The sequence below is a fragment of the Geotrypetes seraphini genome, chromosome 4 (assembly GCF_902459505.1).
Source record: "Geotrypetes seraphini chromosome 4, aGeoSer1.1, whole genome shotgun sequence".
Taxonomy (NCBI): domain Eukaryota; kingdom Metazoa; phylum Chordata; class Amphibia; order Gymnophiona; family Dermophiidae; genus Geotrypetes; species Geotrypetes seraphini.
This window is the reverse complement of record NC_047087.1, coordinates 268,364,907-268,379,059: the sequence shown is the minus strand read 5'-3', so window position 1 is coordinate 268,379,059 and position 14,153 is coordinate 268,364,907. Positions and strand designations below refer to the sequence as shown.

Here is a 14,153-nt window from a genome sequence, read left to right as displayed (position 1 = left end):
TGCATCTTGAACAGTTATCAGAGATTCTTCCTGCTGTTTCAGCTTTGAATGCTAAATTATCTATCTTTTGAGCTCATAATATGCATTTCTTTAAAAATTTGAAGCGATTTCTTTTCTGGAGTTGTACTTAGGCCTTGTAAACTTCTCAGGTGAATAAAACATGGGTTTTACAAATATGATGTTCTGTATATTTAAAAAAATATATGAGATCTTTTATGATTTTTTTTTTTTTAGGTGAGCAAGAAAATGTAGGACAAAGGAAACAGAAAAGAGGAGCCCCAAGCCTGGGACTGGGAGGTTCTCTCTGCTTGGGACTTCATCCTCCCGGTCATATCCTCTCACAATGTCAAAGAAGGGTGCCAGCAGCCGAGCTAAGGGAGAAAAACCTGATGCATTAGCTGTTTTGCAAGCTGCCAATGAAGAACTCCGGGCCAAACTGACAGACATTCAAATCGAGCTCCAGCAAGAAAAGAGTAAGGTGTGCATCTCTATTTTTTTTTTTACTATTTAATTAATTTTCAAATTGATTTCCAAGTTATTTGGACAGGTTTTGAAAGATGCAGAACAGAGAACCAAGTCTTATTTGGTAAATAGCAGAGCAGTTCTTAAGTTCTTATGAATTTTTCATTGGCAGTAATATTGAAATATTTTGGCTTTGACAAAGGGGACATATTCTGTATGAAAGAAAAGCCATTTTTGCATTGTATTATTTTGATGTCTGCAGAAACAACAAATATTGGGGCCCTTTGTTTAAAGGATGTTAAGCCCTAACACACACATGGCACATGAAAAACAGGCTAAGACGTGGTTTGTACACGCAGATTGCTAACTTACTGTGTGACACCTTGGTGACTTAATGCAGCTTTGTAAAAGGAATCCTTAGTACCGTATTTTCACGTAGATAACGCGCACCTGTGTAAAACGCGCACACGGGTATAGCGCGCGGGAAACACAAATTTATGTAAAGAAATTTTTATATACCGCGCTCACGGGTATACCGCGCATGCCGCCCCGACTCTCCTCTGGCTGCCCCGACTCTCCTCTGGCCACCCCGACTCTACTTTCGGCCACCCCGACTCTCCTCTCCCCCATGAAGTCCTGTCCCCACCCTGAAAGCCTGATGCCCCCCCCGATGCCCGATTCATCATCCGGAAGGACCACTCGCACCCCCACCGCTCGCGCTCCCACCCCGATGGACCGCTCGCACTCCCACCTGACGTCAGAGAAAGTGTGGGACCGCCGGAAGAGGAAGCAGCGCAGCAGGGCTCAGAGAAGGGGCAGGACCGCCGGCAGAGGAAGCAGCTGGGCTCACTGGCATCCGGAAACAAGGTAGACAGCTTCTCCATGGGGGAGGGGGGGAGGCTGTGGGGGTGCGAGCGGTTCTTCGGGTGGGAGTGCGAGCGGTCCATCGGGGTGGGAGTGCGAGCAGTGGGGGTGCGAGCGGTCCTTCCGGATGATGAATCGGGCGTCGGGCGGGGTGGAAACTATATAAAAAAAATTTATATAGCGCGCAAGGTTATGCACGGTTTGTAAAATCGTGTATAACGCGCGCGTTATATGCATGAAAATACGGTAAATGGCAGCTGTTTAGTAACTATGAGGGTAATTTTTATAAATATGTCACCTAGTTGAAAAGTCCAACAACGAAACAAACTGTGGACAAAGCACAATGTTCTTGACTTTCCTTTATTTCTTCAATCAATGATAAGATAATGTCCACATCAACCGTATAAGAAACTAACAGACCTGACATGGGCCATGTTTCGGCTAACAAAGCCTTTCTCAAGGGTCTGGTTGTTTAAGAATACGTCAAGATTGTAGTTAGTTTCCAAATCTGCAGGCCGGCGAGGTAAATGCTTCGACGTTCATAGGAATTCTATGAGCTTCAGAGCATTTACCTCACCGGCCAATAGTAGAAACCACTACCACGGCTTTTTAAAAGCCAGTATTAGTGCATCTCAACACAAGAATTTACCTTTGCTGTTATTATAACGGTTTGATATTCTGTAAGTATTTGAGCTGAACAGAATATGACTTACTTTTTCATCAAATGTTTTCAGCACCAATTTTATCTGCTCAATTAAAATTTCTGTGAACCAATTCTGTGACCAGAAAGAATGCATATCTCTGTGAGATTTGTTGTCCTTTTCTAACATTACCAACAAACATGTTTATTTCTCTTAAATGAGTATTGAATTTAAAGAACGGACTATTAGCTAAAGTTCCATATATCACTGCATGTCTAACAGAATCGGTAAATGGCCACTAAATGTCATGCAAAATTTATTTATATAGGTAATGGATCACTAGAGTCTAAGTATTGCTGATGATTGCATTTTAAATTACACTACCTGAATACCCAGTGAAGTGACTCTGCAAATAGTATATATCAGTGATTCTCAAGTCAGTCTAGTTTTCAGGATATCCATAATTTATTTATTTATTCAATTTTCCATACCGTTCTCCCAGGGGAGCTCAGAATGGTTTACATTAATTTATTCAGGTACTCAAGTATTTTTCCTTGTCTGTCCTGGTGGGCTCACAATCTATCTAATGTACCTAGAGCAGTGAGAGAATTAAGTGACTTGCCCAGGGTCCCAAGGAGCAGCGTGGGTATGAACTCACAACCTCGGGGTGCTGAGACTATAGCTTTAACCACTGTGCCACACTCTCCATGAGTGGATGAAAAACATTTTCATGCATTTCATTATGGATATCCTGAAACTAAACTGACTAGGGAGTACTCCAGGAACAGCTTGAGAAACATAGGTCCATAAAACGTTAGTAAGATACTAAAAAAAAAAAAAATTAAAAAAAAAAGGGTTGTTAGAGAATTTCAGAATGAATAATCGCATTCCGTCATCTTCTCTGTTTCTGCCAGAGACACTGTGCTAGGCAAATCAGCTATAGAGTCACCCTACTGACCCAAAATTATTTGCCACTCTCCAACACTCCTCTTTTGCCTAAAGTCTAGTGTGAGCACATTCTCAGCTCATAAGTCAACACTTCCCGATGCTGATCCATAATGCCTTTCATCAACTGCAGGGAGTGCTACTTCCACAGCTAAGTTGCTTTGAACATGCTTATGATGACGGCCTTAGGGAAAAAAGAAAGAGAGGTGAGGAAGTGCACACAGATCCCTGCTACCCTGTCTATGTAACTCAATTTGCTCTGTCTGGCAAGACATGGGGATTTTTGTCAGCCATGTTGTTGCACCTAGCTGGCTGTACCTTTAAAAAAACAAAAAAAAAACAAATTCTATCTCAGGCCATGAGGGCTATATGAGAACATGGCCCCCTAGTGGTAGTAGCATAAGACTATCACTGGGTGTGGCCAGTACCAATTTGAACCTGATACCAGCTAGGGCAGGAAAAACTGTTGATTGCTCCTGTCTGAGCCCAGTAGGGACCATAAATATTTAAAGACAGGCATGGTCCTCTTTCAGGAGGATGGAGTAGGGGAGGAAGGTTTACAGGTGGAATACTCATGGCTTGGGTGGGGTCTTCCAGTGGAGGGGGTACTTCCAGGTAGGAGAAACTAGACTTAGAGGGGAAACATTTATTAAAGGGGGCTTAAATGGGAGAAGAGACTATGGAAAGGGGTCTTTACTTGGGGGGAAGACTCAGGGGGGACCTTAAAATAAAAATTCTCAGTCCTTTGAAGATGTGGCCTGAGAGTAGCGGGTTATGGCTTTGCAGCCTAGTGCTCCCAGGAAAGTGAAATAACAGTGCTTGAGAAGCTACTCACAAGCACTATTATGCTTATATCACAGGAGCCAGTAACCTTCAGTAAAAGCCTTGAATTTTATCACACTGTAACTTCTCTAGCAGATTACAGAGGATGCACAAGCGTGATTAGAGTCATTCAAGTTGCCCCTAAAGTCTTCTCCCACATGCAATACCCTGACTGCTCATTCTTTCTCCTCAGTTCCCCAGTTATCACTGTATCTTTCCTCCCCTCTCCATCCTCCATGGCAAGCCTTCAGCTTGCTGCTCCCATCTCCATGGCATATTCATACTTTTATGCTGCCCCCTCCAACCTTTCATGGTACATTCACCTCTTTTGTCTGCTCTCAAACCCCCATGGCACACTCAACCCTTTTATCTGCCCCTAATCCCCCCATGTGACATTCACCTCTTTATTCTACCCCCAATCCCCATCCCCAGCACATGATTTACCACTCTACTTTGCCCCCAAGCTTCCATTACACACTCACCTTTTTTTTCTGGCCCCTTCTCATTTTCAGCCACGTCAGTAGCTCTGCTCACTCTCTCTTCCCCTCCTCTGCAGGTGCTTCACATAAACATTCAGAACTAACCTAGCAAAGGAGGAGAAAGTGACCTACTATGAAGTGGTTCATTTCCTCCTCATCTTGCCAGAGGAGCTTAGCGTTGAAAGGGAAGAGAGTGAGCAGAACTGGAGGAGTGTGTGGCGCAGTGGTTGGATCTACAGCCTCAGCACCCTGGGGTTATGGGTTCAAACCCCGTGCTGCTCCTTGTGATCCTGGGCAAGTCACTTAATCCTCCATAGCCCCCGGTACGTTAGATAGATTGTGAGCCCACTGGGACAGAGAGGGAAAAATGCTTGTAAAAACCACTTAGATAACCTTGATAGGCGGTATATAAAAATCCTAATAAAAAAATCCTAATAAACAATGAATTCTGCACACTCGTATGTGTCAGCTAACTACTCACTTGGACCTGTAGTTTAAATGATTAGTAGAGAGAGGCAGTTAAGCTTACCTCTCTGGCATTAAATGCTGTCTCAGAAAAGCAAAACTGATTCTGAGCTTCAACTTAGTTTGGTCCATGTTTAACACAAGATTATTGCATTTCAGTCCTTCAATTCCAAGTTTGAGGTTTAAACAATTTTTATTGATGCAAACAACATCAAATACAGTAAAAGACACAAATGCTAAATACAATAATGATGCATCAAATACAATAATGTAACAATCACATATAATACTGTCTACATCCCCTCCCCAAAACCCACCCTTTCCTTAACCACCCGAAGGTACTCTCTACTCTATCTCATCAAAACATCAATCCTGCTAAACAAATAAAAACGCAATTAGGATACCCAACTTAATACCGCACTTCTACCTTTAGGATGTAATGTTGCAAATATGGATCCCAGATCTGCAAAAACAGCATTTTTCGCTTCCTAGCCCTTCCAGCATCTCTAGCTTCCCAGATGGCCAACTGATGTAACTGGTTTCTCCAATGCCAAAACTTTGGCGGATCAGGGATCGTCCAATATTGTAGAATACATTTTTTTGCCAATAAACTCATCTTCCTACACAGTGCCTTATGCCCCTTGGGTAAGTGTCCAAAAGCCTCTGGTAAATCCAAAATAAAATGGGTGGGAGAACATCGCAAGAATCTTCCAACTATTTCTGACATATAAGATATTATTCTCTTCCAAAAGTGCTGAATAAAGGGACAAAACCAAAATGTATGTCCCAAAGTATGACTTCCCTTCCCACATTTATAACACAGTGGAGTTGAAAGACCTCCAGGCAATAAGAACATAAGCAATGCCTCTGCTGGGTCAGACCTGAGGTCCATCGTGCCCAGCAGTCCGCTCACGCGGTGGCCCAACAGATCCAGGACCTGTGCAGTAATCCTCCATCTATACCCCTCTATCCCCTTTTCCAGCAGGAAATTGTCCAATCCTTTCTTGAACCCCAGTACCATACTCTGCTCTATTACGCTGTCTGGAAGCACATTCCAAGGTGTCCACCACACGCAATTAGGATAAAGAAGAATTTCCTAGCATTCGTTTTGAATCTGTCCCCTTTCAACTTTTCTGAATGCCCTCTTGTTCTTTTATTAGAAATTTTGAAGAATCTGTCCCTCTCTACTCTCTCTATGCCCTTCATGATCTTATAAGTTTCTATCATATCCCCTCTAAGTCTCTTCTTCTCCAGGGAAAAGAGACCCAGTTTCTCCAATCTCTCAGCGTATAAAAGGTTTTCCATCCCCTTTATCAGATGTGTCGCTCTCCTCTGAACCCTCTCAAGTAACTCCATGTCCTTCTTAAGGTACGGTGACCAATATTGGACGCAGTACTCCAGATGCGGACGCACCATCGCCCGATACAATGGCAGGATAACGTCTTTCGTTCTGATAGTAATACCCTCCTTGATTATACCACCATTACCCCCCAGTCCCTTTCTTGGGTACTCTCATTTAATAACATCCCTCCCATCGCATAGTTGTACCTCGGGTTTCTGTTTCCCACATGTAATACTTTACATTTCTCAACGTTGAACTTCATCTGCCATCTCGTCGCCCATTCCCCTAGTTTGTTCAAGTCCCTTTGCAATTCTTCGCAGTCCTCTTTAGTCCGAGCTCCACTAAATAGTTTGGTGTCGTCTGCAAATTTTATTATCTCACACTTCATCCCTGTTTCTAGATCATTTATGAATATATTAAATAGCAGCGGCCCGAACACCAAGCCCTGTGGGACCCCACTCGTGACCCTCCTCCAGTCCGAGTAGTGGCCCTTCACGCCTACCCTCTGTTTCCTACCCGCTAACCAGTTTCTGATCCATCTATGTACGTCTCCTTCCACCCCATGGTTCTTCAGTTTCCGGAGTAGGCGTTCATGGGGCACCTTGTCAAAGGCTTTTTGGAAATCTAGATATATGATGTCTATGGGGTCTCCTTTGTCCATCCGTTTGTTAATTCCTTCGAAGAAGTGCAATAAGTTCGTTAGGCACGATCTCCCCTTGCAGAAACCATGTTGGGTGGTTATCAGAAGTTTGTTACTTTCAAAATGTTCATCGATGTTTTCTTTTATCAGTGCTTCCGCCATTTTCCCCGGAACCGAGGTCAGACTCACCGGTCTGTATTTCCCAGGTCACCTCTTGATCCCTTTTTAAAGATGGGCGTAACGTTAACTATCTTCCAGTCCTCCGGGATCATGCCTGTTTTCAGGGATAGATTGCAAATTTGCTGCAGTAGTTCCGCTATCTCCGCCTTTAATTCCTTCAGAACCCTTGGATGGATTCCGTCCGGACCTGGGAATTTGTCAGTTTTTAGTTTTTCTATCTGCCTGCGTACATCTTCAAGGCTCACTTCCATGGATGTTAATTTTTCTGCATGATTTCCATTGAAGAATTGCTCAGGTTCCGGTATGTTGGATGTGTCTTCGTTTGTAAATACAGACGAAAAGAACATGTTAGGTCTTTCTGCCACTTCTTTCTCCTCCTTCACCACTCCCTGTCTCCGTCGTCCAGCGGTCCCACCTCCTCCCTAGCCGGTTGCTTCCCTTTAACATATCTAAAGAACGGTTTGAAATTTTGTGCTTCCCTGGTTAGCCTCTCTTCATACACTCTTTTGGCTTTTCAAACCACTCAATGACATTCTTTTTGATACTTCCTGTGCTTTTTCTAGTTCCCCTCAGTTTTGTCCTTTTTCCATTTCCTGAATGAATTTTTCTTATTGCCTATCGCTTCCTTCACTATTTTAGTTATCCACGCCGGGTCTTTTGTTTGACTCTTTTTGCACCCCTTTCTGAATCTGGGGGATATACAGATTTTGCGCCTCGCTCACCGTGTTCTTGAGAAAAGACCAGGTATGTTCTACAGTTTGCCATTTTTTGGAAGTGTTCCTAAGTTTCTTCCTTACCATTTCCCTCATTGCTTCGTAGTTTCCTTTCCTGAAGTTGAAAGTTGTCGCTATGGTTCTCTTTCCTTTCAGTATTCTTACCTCAACCTTGAACTTGATCATGTTATGATCGCTGTTTCCCAACGGTCCCACTACCTTTACTTCCTCTACTCTCAGCAATAATTCCTTATGTAATTTGTCTGGTATTTTAGGTTGAGTTAGATATTTCTTATGCTTTGCATAGCAGTAAATGCTGTCAGATCATAGATCTTTTTTTTTCAGTTTTCTTCATTATATTGAAAAAAACAAAACACTGGAAATATTTTAGATGGCAAACACTAATTGATGCTGTACAAAGACAGACCACACAAATGTCTTTAATGTTTAAATAATTCCTGCAAATTCCCTGTCTACTATTTATGAGACCATTACAGTAATTGCAAGGGTTCCTGAATGTTGCATCTATGTAACTCATTTGTAATTAACTGAATCCAAAAACATTAGCTGTTTTCAGCCCTTAACCTAAAACTACCTTTTAAATTAGACATTTAAGGGCTGGGTCAGCATGTTTTTCCACTTGCCTTGATTATGTGCTATACAGCTCTTCCTTATTGCTATTCAAAACACCAGCCATAATTGAGTTACTAGGAAAGTGTTTTTTTCAGCCCAAGGCAGTCATTAAAAGTAAATAAACACTGCATTTCCTGAACCATGCAGAAATACATATTATTAATGTTTGGAGATTTCTGTTTTATTGTAGACCAAGTTCAGTGCATGAATTTTGCCTGGATAATTTGATTTCCTGCCAAAATGTATTTGTTCAGATCCAGAAGGAGGAGGGCACCAAGGCCATTCTGAACTGGAGCCACAATTTTACTGGATAACAGTGATATTCAGCACAAATAGCAGCCTTAACTATCCATTTAAATTGAGGATAAATACTCAGCAGTCCTATCTAGATGGACAATTCTGCTGATAGGACAAAAAGGATAACCTGAGGAGAGATATGATTGACGTCTATAAAATCCTGATGGTGTAGAATGGGCACAAGTGGTTCAAGGGACACTCAATGATGTTACAGGGAAATACTTTTAAAACCAATAGGAAGAAATATTTTTTTTCACTCAGAGAATAGTTAAGCTCTGGAACGTGCTGCCAGAGATTGTGGTAAGAGCAGTTAGAATTTCCTGGAGGAAAAGTCCATAGTCTGTTATTGAGACAGACATGGAGGTAGCCACTGCATGCCCTGTATCAGTGGCATGGATTGTTGCTACTATTTGGGTTTTTGCCAGGTACTGGTGACCTGAATTGGCCACTGTGAAGATGGGATACTGGGCTAGATGGTCTATTGGTCTGACCCAGTAATTCATCCGCTTCTTTATATAGTGGCTATGGCACCAAATACAAGGGGGTTGCTGAATAGTTCTCAGCCCAACCAACTTCCTAAATTCTGAGTGTTCTTTTACCACTGTACCTGAAAAGAGTATTGTTATATTTTGCAGAGTGCCAACTTGCAGAATTGTAAAGCTATGTTTTGACATGGTTTCAGATCATTGATTGAACCATGTCAATGAAAAGTGTAGAATTTTCAAGCCATCATGAAGTTCCTATTCCTGCAGAAGAAAACTCCAAAGGAAACCAAGAATGCATGATGCAAACATTGAGTGACAAATACCCATCATACTCCACAGTGAAGAAGTGATATGCAAACTTTCAGCATAGAGATTTTGAGACCGAAGATGCAGCAAGGTCTAGGAGGTCTCAAACAGTGTCAACTCCTGAAATTGTTGTTCATGTCCACCCTCTAGCTGACTTGGACTCCCATTGTGTGATCATCGGTTCCTGAAGAAGGGTTTGATCCCGAAACCAGGCTGGTTGAACCTGGTAGCCTGTGAGGTCCTGATTTTTGAGCCCCAGGGATGTTTCTATCCTTCAGCTAAGTCCGCGTTTCTATTTATTTTTATTTTTGTTGGGGAGTTGGCTGGGGGATTCAGTGAGTGGTCGCTCAGTGGTTTATTACTGTACACACACTTTGATTGACTTTGTGTTTTACTAAGTTGTGGTTTAGCACTTTTGATTTATTGCACACTTCTGGGTGCCCGATGATGGTGTGCGGGTGTGGGTATATTACCTCCACCTGGTGCTTTTAAGCGTTAGAGCCTTGTCTCCCGTCGCTGCTTCCCCACACTGAGGGCACCCTATATCATATTTATCTCACTTTTTCTCAGTGGTGATTTGTTAGGTGTGTAGTTTTTTACTCTGAGCGATCACTCTCTGAACCTTGACTATTTCTGCCTTTTTGTAGTTTCTAGTATAGGTCTTTGGCAGCATTTTTGGAGTTTTTGCCTTGTGCATGATCTAATTTTGGCAGATCATCAAATATCAACTAAATCAATTGTACTGGACACTTCAGATATCCAAGGAACGTGTTGGGTGTATAATCCATGAGCAGCTGGGTATGCAAAAGCTGTCAGACAAGTGGACACCCAAATGTTTGAATGCTGATGAGAAATGACATCAAGTGGACATTTCCAAGTTGATTTTACAGCATTTTCAGCAAGCTGATGTCAAATTTTGGAATGACTAATTACTGTTGATTAAACATGGTTATACTGCTATGATCCTGAGACAAAACAACAGTCCATGTAATGGGCAGCACTCAGGTTCTCCAAGCCCAAGGAAATTCAAGACCCAAAAGTCAGCAGGAAAAGTCATGGCCACAGTGTGTTGGGATCAAGAAGGTGTTGTAATGACTGACAATCTTCCAAGGGGCCAAACAGTTAATGCAGATTACTTCTGTAACTTGCTGTGCCAATTAAAAGAGGCACTGATAGACAAAAAGAGAGGGACTCTGCAGAAGGGAGTTCTCTTTTTGCAAAGCAATGCACCTGCTCACAAGGCTGGCAAAACGATGGATGTTTTCACGAAGTTGGAGTTTCAGTACATAGACCATCCACCCTGCTCACCAGATCTTGCTCCATCTATTTTCTGTTTCCAAACCTTAAAGAGTTTGAAAGGGTGGCAATTTTTCAGTGATTCGGAGGTGATTGCAGCAATGGTGCAGTATTTCAGTGACCAGACCTCAGAGTATTTTTTGGAAGGGTTACAGAAACTTCAGACACAAACTTAGACTGATCCAGAATACTGCTGTTTGCCTCATCTTTGGACTAAAAAAATAGGAGCATATTACCCCCTTCTATAAAAAACTTCACTGGTTGCCAGTAGAGTCCAGGGTACGGTTTAAGTTTTCCTGTATTTGCTACAAAGCAGTTTTTGGGATGTTACCAGACTATGTTGCTTCCCACTTCTCAACAAGAGTACACGTAGAATAAATCTATTCTACTATCCCCCTTTAAAATCCTGTCAATATAAGAAGTTTTTCTACAAAATTTTTTCCTTCCAGGCTGCCAAACTGAATATGAATAGGCCACTTCCTATTATGATTTTAGGAAAACATTAAAGACCCGTCTGTTCGACATGTCTATATCCTAGTACTATAACATGTATATATTTTAGTACTACAACTATTTAACTCACTTTTGTTCCTTAACTGATGCATTTAAATTTTAATTGATTCTTAATTGATGTATTCCAATTCTAATGGACTGTTTTTTTATTATGTTATTTTAATTTTACTGATTGTATGTATTTTATCTTGTTGTGAACCGCTTTGAACCTTTTCTGGTATAGCGGTATACAAAAATAAATTATTATTATTAAAATTATTAAGTATGTTGAACTTAGGGGTGGAATATCTTGTAAGTTTCATTGCTCCACATCATTCCCTTCTTGGTTGGGCTGAGAACTTTTCATCTCCCCCTATTGCCTTTAAGATGGATTTTGGGTTAGCTGTCAAATCAAAATAAAGATATAGGGCTGCTACTACTACTACTACTACTACTAATCATTTCTTTAGCACTGCTAGATGTATGCAGTACTGTATATTAAAACATTCAAGTGATAGGGCTCTGTCTATAAAGCCGTGCTAGTGATTCCTGTGTGGCAAATGTGACGAAGTCCATAAAACTTGAATGGGCTTTGTCACTGTTGAGGTTACGACGAAGAACATGATTGAAAAAAACCCATCGTATCTTTTTGGAAGACCACTGAATGAAAGTGCACGAGGTTGTTGAGACTGTAGACATTTCATGTGAATGAGTGCACACTATAAGAAAGGTTTGGACAATTTCCTGGAGGAAAATTCCATAGTTTGTTATTGAGAAAGACATGGGGGAAGCCACTTCTTGCCCTGGATCGGTAGCATGGAATATTGCTACTCCTTGGGTTTTGGCCAGGTACTAGTAACATGTATTGGCCACAATGAGAACGGGATGCTGGGCTTGATGGACCATTGGTCTGACCCAGTAAGGCTATTCTTATGTTCTTAAAAATTGCACATGGAAAAGCTGTGTGCATGATGGGTGCTGCGATTGTTGACTATCGACCAGAAATGCACGTGAAAGAACATTTCGATGCAATGCTTAATCACAATCCATTGGAATTTTTGTGTTGATTCATGACTGGGGACAAAACTTGGATCTACCACTGCATACCTGAGTTAAAGCAGCAGTCAAAGCAATGGACAATGACTGTTAAAAGTATGACAGAGAAGGTGAAGACCATTTTGTAAGCTGTTGTCAACTGGTTTTTTTTGATTCCCAAGGAATAATCCTGATTGATTATTTGAAAAAGGGTAAAACAATAACAAGAGCCTATTCTACAGTATTATTGGACCATTTGAAAGGTGAGTTGAAAGAAAAACGGCCAAGATTGGCACACAAAAAAGCGCTCTTTCACCAGGACAAGTTATCCCACACATCAACCATCATAATGGCAAAATTGCATGAATTGGACTTCAAATTGACTCCTCATCTTTCCTATTCCGCAAGCGACCCCCATCTGACTTTTTCCTATTGCTGAACTTAAAATTTGTCTCGGTGGAAGAAAATTTAATTGAAAGAAGTTGTTATCAATGAGTATTTTGCAGAGTTTTACAGAACATATTTTTCCAATGGGATGCAAAAACTGGAAACGCACTGGACTAAGGGGCTCATAATAAATTTTCAAAAACGTTAAAAAAACCGCCTAAGTGAGCACTTGGATGATCAAAAAGACAGATCGTCCAAGTACTGATAATCAAAACAGGTTTTAGCTTAAGCCTATGCCCTGCCTCTGTACGCCATAGGGCAGATCTACAGTAAATTTCTATGCTTAGATTGCTAAAAAAAAATGTGTGTTATTTACAGTATTTTCTAATTTAGGTGTATAACTGTGCACACCGCCCACACTCCATTCAGAGTCCACCTATGTGCATACCTAACTTCATATTAAGGTGCCATTTAATGGAATAACAAGTTGCTGGAATGTTGGTATTTAGACATCTATGTTCACACATATGTCACCATTTTGGTTAATCATGTACTGTCATGGTACCTAAATGGTGGTGCAGTCCTTAGAGAATTACTACTACTACTTATCACTTATATAACACTGAAAGACATAGGCAGCACTGTACATTAAGACATTTATAGACAGTCTCTGCCCTGAAGAGCTTACAATCTAACTTGAACAGCCAGACATGACAAATAGGGTTAGGAATGCAGAACCCAAGGTGAGAAGAGTTAGGAGTTGAAAGCACTTTAAGAGAAGTGGACTTTTAAATGGGCCTTGAACACTGCCAGACGGCGCAGCAAGACAGAAGGGATTTGGCAGTTAAGTGGACAAGTCTATAACTGGCCGCCCTTGCTCAATGAGAAGCTATTCTACAACAGCATCTGGAGTTCTGGATTCCATTATAGAATACTAGTATAAGCCAGCATCAGTGTCCCTAACATTTACATCCCACAGATCTGGCATAACTGCAGTCACAACTGCAGCAAGGGCATGTGTAACTTAGATTATTCAGTAATTTATGCATGTAAGTAGCAGCAGCTCCACCTATGCCCCTTCCATTTGAACACCCCTTGTGTTTATGCATTGTGGCCCTGACTCTATAAAAGGTGCTTAAAATTAGGTGCCTAGATCAGCATGCCTAACTGATCTAGGCACGTGACTTAATTTTTTTAAATTGCTAATCAGTGCTGATAATTGAAAATACAATTAAAAACAAAGTAAAAAAAATTAATTAGCTGGTAGGTGCCTAACTCAGTAGGCGCCTTTCATTTTGAGGTAGACATCAGTGATGCGGCAGAGGGAAGGCCCCAGCGGGGAAAGCCGCGAAGCAGCTTGTTTGAGGTTTCAAAGGCGGTCGGTGGTGTTCCGGTGCACAAAGGGATGGGAGGGAGGGATAGGTATAACATGGTGGTAGGGTTGGTGGTGTTCTGGTGCACAAAGGGATGGGAGGGAGGGATAGGTATAACATGGCAAGTGTCAAGGGTAGTTCATTTTTTTGAAGCACAAATCAATATATGTCCCTGTCTTATTTTTGGGGAAACATGGTAGTTCTAATATCTTCAATGTCCAACAAAGAAGCAATTAGATTTCAGATACTATCTTCTTCTGAAGACTTAGTTCACAGGATAGAACGCCACCCCTCCT

General features: G+C 41.5%; 1 protein-coding gene across 20 annotated transcripts in view; it reads left to right on the top strand.

Annotated features, from left to right (window-relative positions):
• JAKMIP3 (Janus kinase and microtubule interacting protein 3) overlaps nt 1–14,153 on the top strand; it is a 308,083-nt gene that overhangs the window by 69,125 nt on the left and 224,805 nt on the right. For all 20 annotated transcript variants that reach the window (XM_033940792.1, XM_033940782.1, XM_033940781.1 and 17 more), the window contains one exon: nt 235–478. In XM_033940792.1, the coding sequence (XP_033796683.1) occupies nt 344–478 (135 nt within the window). In that variant the 5' untranslated portion in view covers nt 235–343. The remainder of the gene's footprint in view (nt 1–234; nt 479–14,153) is intronic.